At 54.0% G+C, this 10,917-nt stretch overlaps 1 protein-coding gene across 3 annotated transcripts in view; it reads right to left on the reverse strand.

Annotated features, from left to right (window-relative positions):
- Positions 1-206: 206 nt before the first annotated feature.
- The window catches only part of CFAP99 (cilia and flagella associated protein 99), a 45,387-nt gene continuing 34,676 nt past the window's right edge, over positions 207-10,917 (reverse strand). For all 3 annotated transcript variants that reach the window (XM_037733411.1, XM_037733410.1, XM_037733412.1), the window contains 5 exons: positions 4,939-5,080; positions 4,563-4,714; positions 3,618-3,823; positions 1,301-1,454; positions 207-1,161 (listed from right to left, as the gene is read on the reverse strand). In XM_037733411.1, coding sequence (XP_037589339.1) covers positions 1,045-1,161; positions 1,301-1,454; positions 3,618-3,823; positions 4,563-4,714; positions 4,939-5,080 — 771 coding nt within the window. In that variant the 3' untranslated portion in view covers positions 207-1,044. The remainder of the gene's footprint in view (positions 1,162-1,300; positions 1,455-3,617; positions 3,824-4,562; positions 4,715-4,938; positions 5,081-10,917) is intronic.

Below are 10,917 nucleotides of genomic sequence, written 5' to 3' on the forward strand. Positions count from 1 at the left end.
CCCAGCCACCTCATCTGAAGTGCCATCTCCTCTGCAGGCCCAAGGAGGATATTGGGAGTTGGCACCAGGAACATACCTCCCCTGGACATCTATCTGTGTCAGTTTCCACTCCCCCACTCCTTACTGCTCACCACCCCATGGACTTGACCCTTTTCTCTCTTTCCTGGGAAGAAAGTGGCTTTATGTGCTTTCTTCAGCACATAAAGCTGGAGGCTTTCACCAGCAGGTATTCACTCAGCAAGCCTGTCCTCAAGGTGGAGCCTTCTCGAGCTGACGCCCTGGACACTGCAGAACCCATCCATCTTGGTCCCTGCCCTGGGTGAACTGCTGCCTCCAGTGGCCCTGATCTTGTTGGATCTGCCTGCTTCTCATGCTGGAGAAAGGGGAGGAGGGGATGCTCTAAAGTCAGCCAGGCGCAGCTCTGAGTTCTGGCCCTCTAGGCAGGTCACATCCCTCTTTGAGCACTGGTGGCCTCCTCCTCCTCAGCAGAACAGAGCAGGCCAGTTCGTAGTGAGGATGGTGGGGGCCCGTGAAGGGCCAGGGCAACGCTGCGTTCCAGAATCCTGGCCACTTACCCGGCCAGACGCACACTCACAGTGGCCACCTAGTCTTGAGGATTCCCCAGGTGAAGCCACCTGGCTGCCGGCAAAGGGTGGGGGTTCCAGATTTCCACATCGGAAGGGGTCTGGGAGCTTCAAAGAGGTGGGCACCAGGAATGCCTTGCGCTGGGCTGTAGGGAAGTGCTAGGACCTGGGATTTCGCTTATAAAAACGCAGGACGCCCAGTTAAGTGGAATTCCCGATAAGGGGCGGATACTTGTTTAGCATAAGTTTGCCCCCGTGCAACAACTGGGTGTCCTGCCTTTTACCTGGCAACTCTTCTCTGGGCAGACGGGGACGAGGGAGGGAGCGGGGTGCGGTCAGGGTGCGGGGGCAGGGGGTCCGGGTCTGAGGGGTTCCAGGCCGAGGAAGAGGAGGCGCGCACCGCGGGCCGCACGCTTTATTGGGGCGTGGCCCGCAGCTGCTGGGGCGCGCTCCGCCCGGCTCAGGCAGCCTCCAGGCGGCGCGCTGGCCCGGGTCCCGAGCCTCCCTGCTGCAGCGCCCTCAGCCTGCGCTCGCGGCTCCGCTCCTGCTCCAGCCAGTGCTGGGTCTCCAGCTGCGCCTGCGGGCCGGGGGACGCGTCGGCGCGGGCAGGGACACCCCCACCGCCCCGCGATGCTAGTCCCCGCGCGTGGCACCCGCCCTCCCCACCCGGCCCCGGCTTTCTGTTGCCCGGGCTCCTTCCAGCCACTCGGACTCACCCGAGGCTTGGGGCGCGCGGCCCGCGGCGCCGACACGTGCAGCAAGGCCGCCTGCTTGGAGCGCTCGGCCGCCCTCTCCGAGATCCTGCGCCGCAGCTGCTGCACGCGCTCGTCCTGCGTGGGCGCCGCCGGGGCCGCCTTCTTCTCCTCCCACCTGGCGGGAGACGCGGAGTGCTCAGGAGCTGGCCGGTGGGAGGCCCAGGCCATACCCAGGATGCCACCCGGGTCCGGGCGATGCGGGGGCGAGCGCTAGGCGGCCAGAGATGTTCACCGGAATGATTTAGGACAGGCAGCGAGGCCCTGGGGCTCCCAGACAGGACCACCGCACAGGGGCTGGGCGGGGGGGCTGTCTCCAACTGCTCTACCCTTTTGCTCTTTTTTTTTCTTTTTTTCTTCTTTTGTCTAATTTTTGTTGTTGTTGTTTGTTTGAGACAAGGCCTCACTCTGTTGCCCAGGCTGGAATGCAGTGGCACAATCACGACTCAAGGCAGCCTTGACCGCCCAGGCTCAAGCAATTCTCCTACCTCAGCTCCCAAAATGCTGGGATTACAGGTATGAGCTATGCCCCCCCGCAGCTCTTTGTTTTAAACTTAACATTTTTTAAAAAGTATAACAGGTGTACTAACTATATGGATACTCGGGGTACAAATGTGAAAGCCCCCTTTGCCCTCACGCTGTGTCTCTTGCCTGGAGGTACCCCCTGCTCATGCTGTGGTGTACATCGCTGCAGGTATCTGCGCGCGTGGCCCTTGGTCCTTCTGATGATCTGTATTGTTCCCTGCTGGCTTTGGCGTCAGTGCACTTCACAGCCTTAGAGTGTTTGCATGTGCCGTTCCCTGTCTAGATCGCTCTTGTCTGACTGTCCAGGTCGCCCCTGGTGAACTTGTGCCCCGGGGCTGGCTGCATGCCTGAGCTCTGCTCCACCTTTATTTTTTTAGCACCCCGACACCAACCACACTGCATCTGAGCTCCGCCAGGCCATGGCCAGCAGCTGGGAAGTGATGAGCTCTCCGGGTGTGTGCCACCTTGGGGATCTGGTAGGCAGCCAGCCAGCTATGAACAGCACCAGCAGCGGTTGCCCTGTGCCTCCTCTGAATTGCAGCAGAGCAGCAGCCCCTCTGAGGACCAACAGTGAAGGATTCTCTTCAATCAGCAATGATTAGTCCCTCCTTCTGTCCACCCTGTGGTCCACCCCGGCCAGTCCCACTCAGACACTTTCTTGGGAGCCCTGTATGTCAGGCTCTGGAAGAGGCTCTGCCACAACAGCTGGGCCTCCCCGGGAACCAGGCCACTGTCCAGAAGCCAGCCTGACCCCAGGGGACACGCCTGCCCATGTCTGACTTGGCTGCACAGGACAGCCACACAGGGCTAAAAAACATCACCAGAGTGTCCCGAAAACAAGTAAAAAGGCATCAGTACGTGTGTACATGCACAGGAGCTAGCTGAGACCCTCAACTAGATCCTGGTTTAAAAAGAAAAAAAAGGTACAACAAACAGGCTTTTTAAAAAGTTGGCTAGCTGTGCGTGGTGGCTCACGCCTTTAATCCCAGCACTTTGGGAGGCTGAGGCTGGCAGATCACCTGAGGTGGGGAGTTCAAGACCAGCCTGACCAAACATGGAGGATCCCCGTCTCTATTAAAAATACAAAATTAGCCGGGCATGGTGGCACATGCCTGTAATCCTAGCTACTTGGGAGGCAGAGGCTGGAGAATTGCTTGAACCCGGGAGGTGGAGGTTACGGTGAGCTGAGATAGTGCCATTGCACTCCAGCCTGGGCAACAAGAGCAAAACTCTGTCTCAAAACAAAAAAAAAGTTGGCTAACAGTCTTTGAACACCTGGAGAAATATAAAAAAGATGAGATATTTAGATGATGTCGGGAATTTTTGTTCAATTTTCTAGTGGTGTCAGGGTGCTGTGGTTTTATATAGGCCAATCTTTTTTTTAGAAGATGTATGCTGAAGTTTTAAGAATAAAGTGTCTGATTCCTGCAACTACTTCCAAATGCTTCTGCAGACATAAATAGCTAGCTGGCTACGTGAAGCACATATGGTGAAAGGTTGTACCCACTGAGCTGGGTGCAAAAATGACTGCATCTAGGTCATGGCATCTGAGCCATGGCTGCAGAATTTTGCACCATTCCTATGTGCCTGGAAATCACCTAATACAGTAATAGGGGTGGGGGGAGTTATGGCGAGGTAACCTTCTGGGCAGGAGGGAGGAGGGTGGCGGGTTGTTTCAAGACCTGCCCAGGCGGGTGCAAGGTAGGCTTACTGCTCCCTGCCCACCCAGAGTCCCCTCCCTGAGCCCAGTACCAACCTCAAGGCTGCGGATCTCCCCATGGCTGCTCGGCACAGTGAGATCTGCTCCAGCGTGTCCTGCAGTTCCTGGCTCTTGGTGCGCTTGCCCTGAATGATCTGATCCCGCTTTTCTTCCTCCTCGCGCCGCCGATTCTCTTTGAGCAGGGCCAGCCGTTCTCGCAGCTCCACTATGGACATCTCTCCTTCCAGGCCGTAGCTGGGGATCTGTGGGTGGTCGGGGAGGCCCCAAGCTGGGAGCTGTGCTGGGCCCTGATGCTTCCCACCAGGACCCCTCCCCTGCTCCGTAGCCCCACCCCTTGCCCACCTTCCCTCTGCTTGGACACTGCTTGGGAGACCCCCCCCACCCAGCCTCTCCAGCCTGGGCTCCCTCTGTGGTGCTGCACCTTGTATGGGGCTGCACATCTCAGGCAAGTCCCAAATGGAGCTCATCACTATCTACCCAGCCAGGCTTCGGGGCCTGAGGCAGACAGCCGTTTGCACTCCCCACGGCCTTGGGGCTGGGCCAGGCCCTGCAGCTGGCTCCCCAAGCTCCTCGGAGGCCTGGGCCCTCACCATGCCTTCTCACACGGGCTTCCAGCAGGCCCTCTTCAGCCTCCTGCTCCAACCAGCCTCCATCCACCCTTTGAACACCTGCCCTCTCCCTACACTGCCTTTCCACCCCGGCCCTTCCTCAGCAGGCAGCTCCTAAGTAGTCTCTGAAGTCCACCTTGGCCACCCCCAGGGGTTACAGAGGACTGGCTCAGTGTCTGCCTCACCAGCAGGACTGTGAACTCTCGGGGCCGACCCAGGCCCACGGCACGTGAGTCATGGAGGGTGGCAGGCCAGGTTTCAGGTGGTACAAGACCCACTGTGGCGCTGGTGGGACCCCGGACACAGCGTCCCACGGGAGTGCCAGCGCGGATGCTCCCAGAGGCACGGGCCCCACCCGGGACTGCATCCTCACCTGGGTCAGGTCCACAAGCTTGCCCTTGCGCGTGGGCTGCGTCTCCAGTGCACGCAGCTGGGAGATGAGTTCACAGCGGCGCCGCTGCTCCTCCTGGGCCTCCTGGGCCCTGCGCTGCAGCAACCCCCGGCTTGCTTCAATCACCTCCTGAACTTGGGGGCCAAGCCAGAAGCTGAGGTGGCTGGTGGGTGGCAGGGCAAGCACTGGACAGGGAGGCACCTCCCCGGGTTCCCCAGCCAGGCCTCTGGCCTCAGTGTGGCCCTTAAGGGGCTCCTGACCCTCGCCACCCACAGTAGCTCGCTCAGGAAAGGGTGGCAGCCCAGGCCCCAAGCAGGGAAGGGTGGGACAGGGCCTGTGACACCTGGCTCCCGACTACCTGTCTGCCGCCGGCCCTTCACAAGCTTCGCCTGAGCTGCCTTGACGTTCTTCTGCCCCTCTATGACCTGCTCCACCAGCTCCTTCCTGGACCTGTCCTCCTGGAGCCGTCTCTTGGCATGCTGCAGCATCAACTTGGCCATCTGCTCAGACAGTGGACCTGCCACGGTGAGTGGGGCTGCGCTGGCTTCCCAGCTTGGTCCCGCCGTGGCCCGGGGTGCAGCATGAGGTCTGAGGGTGGACCTAGTCCCTGCCCCTGAACCACCCCAGAACCCAGGTCTAAGTCTGTTTGCTCCTGGCTGTGCCCTGGAGGTTGGGCCTGTGGGGAGCTTCCACCTCACACCCTCTCCCTGCCTCCCACGTGGTCCTGGGGGTGCCTTCCTGGCATCTGAAGCCATCCAGTTTGTGGTACTTTGTTGTGGTGGCCTTAGAGACCCAGTGCACATGGCAACGTGAGCTGTTCACAATGGAGGGACCCAGGGAAGGGGGGACGTGGAACATCCGTATTCTCTTTACAGCTTTTCTGTACATTTAAAAATTGTTCTGAAATTTAAACATTATTTTAAAAGTTTCTATGAAAACTTGGTAATATGATGGAGAAATGCCTGTGTGGAAATATGAGGTGAAAAAAGTGGGCACCAAAAAATAGCAGGAGTCCCATATCAGTCAAGCAGACAATGAGCAAAGAGAGAAAAGAGGCAGATCCAAACCTCCACCCCCAGCCACAGTGCCACGGGCCGTGGCATGCGCCGCCCTCCACCCCAGCCACAGTGCCGGGGCCGTGGCACGGAAACCGTTGGGCGCCTCAGGCTGGGAGTACAGAAGAGGGCGGCAGTGCCTCCTGGCTCTTGGGATGTGGAATCAGGGAGGCAGCAGCAGGCCCCAGAGAAGGCTCCGGCTTGGGAGTAAGATACACAGGATGCTAAGTTCTGCCTCTGCCACCCTGGCAGCTCCCGGGCCGTGGAGAGCTCTCGGGCCTCTCAGGGTTCCAGTTTATTTGCTGGGAAGTGAAGATGGCCACGCCTACCTCCTCAGGTGCACTGGGTGCAGGGCCAGCACCCAGCCAGGGCTCAGGAAAGGGTGTCCCCATCAGCCACAGCACCAGCCTCAGCACGGAACAGGAAGTCGGCAGACAGTGGAATGAGCAGGGGAAGAAGGAAAAGAGGCCCACAGGCCGGAGCGGGGACGGGGATCGGTGTTTGGCAAGCGATGCCTGTGTGGCCACCTGGCTTGGCTCAGAGTAAGGCTAGGGTTCCCAGGCAGGCAGCAGCAGAGCGGCCCATGCATGGCCCGAGTCCAGGGTCACATGCCTGGCTCCGTCTACTCGGACACCAGCCTTGGACCCATGGTCCTGCCCGCTGTCACAGGGCGAGGGGCAGCTACATGCATCCTTGGGCCTGCTGTGGAGGTCCCACCAGGTTTCCCACATGTCCCCCCTCCTTCCTGCCACAGAGCATGGTTCGCCAAGCTGGAGCTCTCAGTTACCTGCACTGGCACCTTCAACATTAAAATGAAGGTGGATCACATGGAACAGCATTTATGTGACCAGAATCAAGTGGGGAAATGATGAAAATGCTGCTTAATTAAACACTTTGCCTGAATACTTCCGTAAAATGTACTCAGGGCCAGGCGCAGTGGCTCGCACTTATAATCCCAGCACGTTGCGAGTCTGAGGTGGGAGGATTGCTGGAGCAGGAGTTTGAGACCAACATAGTGAGACCCTGTCTCACAAAACGCACAAAACTAGCCAGGCCTGGTGGCTCATGCCTGTGGTCCCAGCTACTCAGGACGCTAAGGTGGGATGATCAATTGAGCCCAGGAGGTTGAGGCTGCAGTGAGCCATGATCGTACACTGCACTTCAGCCTGGGTGACAGAGCAAGATCCTATCTCAAAAAAAAAAAAAGTTTTCAAAGAATGATTACCCATGACAACCGAAGCATGAAATGTCATTCCTCACCCAGGGGGTTTAGTGTTGGTACTGTGATAGCTATTCTGGGTTAATTTCACAGTGATAACAGATTAAAAAACAAGTTATTATGTGAATTTCTTTTTTTTGAGATGAAGTCTGGCTCTGTCACCCAGGCTGGAGTACAGGGGTGTGATGTCAGCTCACTGCAACCTCCACTTTCCACGTTCAGGTGATTTTCCTGCCTCAGCCTCCCAAGTAGCTGGGATTACAGGCGCCTGACTCCACGCCCAGCTAATTTTTTGTATTTTTAGTAGAGACAGGGTTTCGCTATGTTGGCCAGGCTGGTCTTGAACTTCTGACCTCGGGTAATCCACCCACCTCGGCCCCACAAAGTGCTGGGATTACAGGTGTAAGCCACCGCACCCAGCCACTTTGTTTTATTCAACATGTCTAATTATTAGTATAGTTCATCAAGTTATCATTATTATTTTAAGACAGGGTCTCACTCTGTCACCCAGGCTGGAGAGCTGTGGCAAGATCAGGGCTCACTGCAGCCTCAACCTCCTGAGCTCAAGCAATCCTCCCACCACAGCCTCCCAAGTAGCTGGGACCACAGGTGTGTGTCACCATGCCTGGCTAATTAAAAACATTTTTTGGGCCAGGCACGGTGGCTCATGCCTATAACCCCAGCACTTTGGGAGACTGAGGTGGGCAGATCACCTGAGGTTGGTAGTTCGAGACCAGTCTGACCAACATGGAGAAACCCCATCTCTACTAAAAATGCAAAATTACCCAGGGGTGGTGGTGCATGCCTATAATCCCAGCCACTCAGGAGGCTGAGGCAGGAGAACAACTTGAACCCGGGAGGCGGAGGTTACAGTGAGCTGAGATCATGCATTGCACTCCAGCCTGGGCAACAAGAACAAAACTCTGTCTCAAAACAAAAACAAAAACTTTTTTTGTAGACATGGGGTCTCACTATGTTGTTCAGGCTGGTCTTAAACTCCTGGGTTCAAGTGATTTACCTGCCTTGACCTCCCAAAGTGCTGTGATTACAGGTGTAAGCCACTGAACCCAGCCATCATTTAAAAATATATCATTTTCCAGCCCCATTGCTAGAGTACCTTTTTAAAAAATTTTTTTCAAAGCTACTGCAAATCAAGCTAGACTACCTTAAAACTGGTCACTGTAGGCCAGGCATGGTGGCTTAATGCCTATAATTCCAGCACTTTGGGAGGCCGAGGCGGGTGGATCACTTGAGGCCAGGAGTTCAAGACGAGCCTGGCCAACATGGCAAAACCCTGTCTTCAAAACAAAAAACAAACAAAAAACCCCTGGTAACTGTTGGAAAAAAACGAGAAAAGCACTCAGATAGGAAACTCAATGCTGGCTTCTGTGAGGCACAGAGGTTCCTTAGAGAATAACTGAGTGTGTGTCTTAAGCAGAGAACATTCAGGTAGGCCCCAAACAGCTCTCCTCTCAACAGAAAAGATGCTTCGGAAGGCTCTAGAGCAGTGCCCAAAGGTCAGAGGAGGAGATGAAAGGGTGCCCATGGGTCGGGTTGTGGTCACAGAACCTCAAGCGGAAACAAAAGTTACAGTTCATTAAAACACATAAAGGCGGCCGGGCACAGTGGCTCATGCCTATAATCCCAGCACTTTGGGAGGCTGAGGCAGGATCACAAGGTCAGGAGATGATGGAGACCATCCTGGCCAACATGATGAAACGCTGTCTCTACTAAAATACAAAAAATTAGCTGGGTGTGGTGGCGTGCCCTCTAGTCCCAGCTACTTGGGAGGCTGAGGCGGGTGAATCACTTGAACCCAGGAGGTGGAGATTGCAGTGAGCCGAGATCGTGCCACTGCACTCCAGCCTGGGCGGCAGAGCGAGACTCTATCTCAAAAAAAAAAAAAAAAAAAGCAACAAAAAACACATTAAGGCATTAAAAGCAACCAGTCCAATATTAATTGCATAAGGAAAACTAAAATTCTTTTTGGTATTGGGAACGGTGACTCACGCATGTAACCCCAGCACTTTGGGAGGCCAAGGCAGGTGGATCACCTGACGTGGGGAGTTTGAGACCAGCCTAGAGAAACCCCATCTCTACTAAAAATACAAAAAATTAGCTGGGCATGGTGGCGCATGCTTGTAATCCCAGCTACTCACAAGGCTGAGGCAGGAGAATCGCTTGAACCTAGGAGGCAGAGGTTACAGTGAGCCAAGATCGTGCCACTGCACTCCAGCCTGGGCAACAAGAGCGAAACTGCATCTCAAAAAAAAAAGAAAAAACTAAAATTCTTTTTCCGTCAAGTATTTAGTGCCACCTAATCTAGTTAAGTTAGTGAGAAAAAATATTAGTCACATGAATGTGTGCAGCTGGACATCCTGAGACCAGGAGAGAACCTCAGAATCCCTCTATAACCTAGTGTGAGAAGAGCGGCATTTTCTTTTTTTTTTTTCCTTTGAGACAGAATCTCACTCTGTCACCCAGGCTGGAATGCAGTGGGATGATCTTGGCTCACTGCAACCTTCACCACCCAGGTTCAAGCAATTCTTGTGCCTCAGCCTCCCAAGTAGCTGGGATTACAGGGGTGTGCCACCACACCTGGCTAATTTTTATTTTTATTATTTTTTGTTTTGTTTTGTTTTGTTTTTAGTAGAGACAGGGTTTTATCATGTTGGCCAGAGGCTGGTTTCAGGTGATCCGCCTGTCTCAGCCTCCCAAAGTGCTGGGATTACAGGCATGAGCTACCACACCCAGCCAAGAATGGTATTTTCTAACTCCAAACACAACACAAGAAAAGACTGTTAAATTTGAAGACATAAAAGGAGTATTTGCATGGCAAACACACATCATAAACCTCATATACAAAGTCAAATGACAAACTGGAACAAAAAGCAATCTGCAACAATATATTATAAAGGATTATTTTTCCTAATATATAAAGAACATTAGGCTGGGTGCAGAGGCACACGCCTGTAATCCCAGCATTCTGAAAGACTGAGGTAGGTGGACCACTTGAGCCCAGGAGTTAGAGATCAGCCTGGGCAACATGGCAAACCATGTTTCTACTAAAAAGGTGGTGCAAGCCTGTAGTGCCAGTTACTTGGGGGGCTGAGGTGGGAGGATGGTTTCAGCCTGGGAGGCAGAGGTTGCAATGAGCTGAGATCATGCCACTGCACTGCAGCCTGGGTGACAGAGTGAGACCCTGTCTCAAAAAAAAACTGTGGCTGAGCATGGTGGCTCACACCTGTAATCCCAGCACTTTGGGCAGCCAAGGTGGGTGGATCACTTGAGGTCAGGAGTTCAAGACCAGCCTGGCCAACGTGGTGAAACCCTGTCTTTACTAAAAATACAAAATTAGCCAGGCATGGTGGCACCCACCTGTAGTCCCAGCTACTCAGGTGGCTGAGGCAGAATAACTGTCTGAACCTGGGAGATGGAGGTTGCACTGAGCTGAGATCGTGCCATTGCACTCCAGTCTGGGAAACAGAGTGAGACTCTGTCAAAAAAAAAAGAAAGAAAGAAAGAAAAAACAACAACAACAAAGAAAAATTGCTAAGAGAATAGATTGTAAGTGTTCTCACCAGAAATAAGTATGTGAGACAATGCACATCTTAATTAGCTTGATTTAGCTGTTCTACAATGTATTTGTATTTCAAAACATCATGTTAGACTAGGCATGGTGGCTCACAACTGTAATCCCAGAACTTCGGGAGGCCGAGATGGGTGGATCACTTGAGGTCAGGAGTTCAAGACCATCCTGGTCAACATGGTGAAACCCTGTCTCTACCGAAAATACAAAAATTAGCTGGACGTGGTGGTGCACAGCTGTAGTCCCAGCTACTCAGGAGGCTGAGGCAGGAGAATGGCTTGAACCCGGGAGGCAGAGGTTGCAGTGAGCCGAGATCGCACCACTGGACTCCAGCTTGGGCAACAGAGTGAGATTCCATCTTAAAAAAGCAAACAAACAAAAAAGCACGAAAAATAACAACAACAAAACATGTTATATATCATAAATATATTTAGTTACATTTGTCAAGTTAAAGAACCAAAAAAAAAAAAAAAA

The sequence above is a fragment of the Cebus imitator genome, unplaced genomic scaffold (assembly GCF_001604975.1).
Source record: "Cebus imitator isolate Cc_AM_T3 unplaced genomic scaffold, Cebus_imitator-1.0 Scaffold522, whole genome shotgun sequence".
Classification (NCBI taxonomy): Eukaryota; Metazoa; Chordata; class Mammalia; order Primates; family Cebidae; genus Cebus; species Cebus imitator.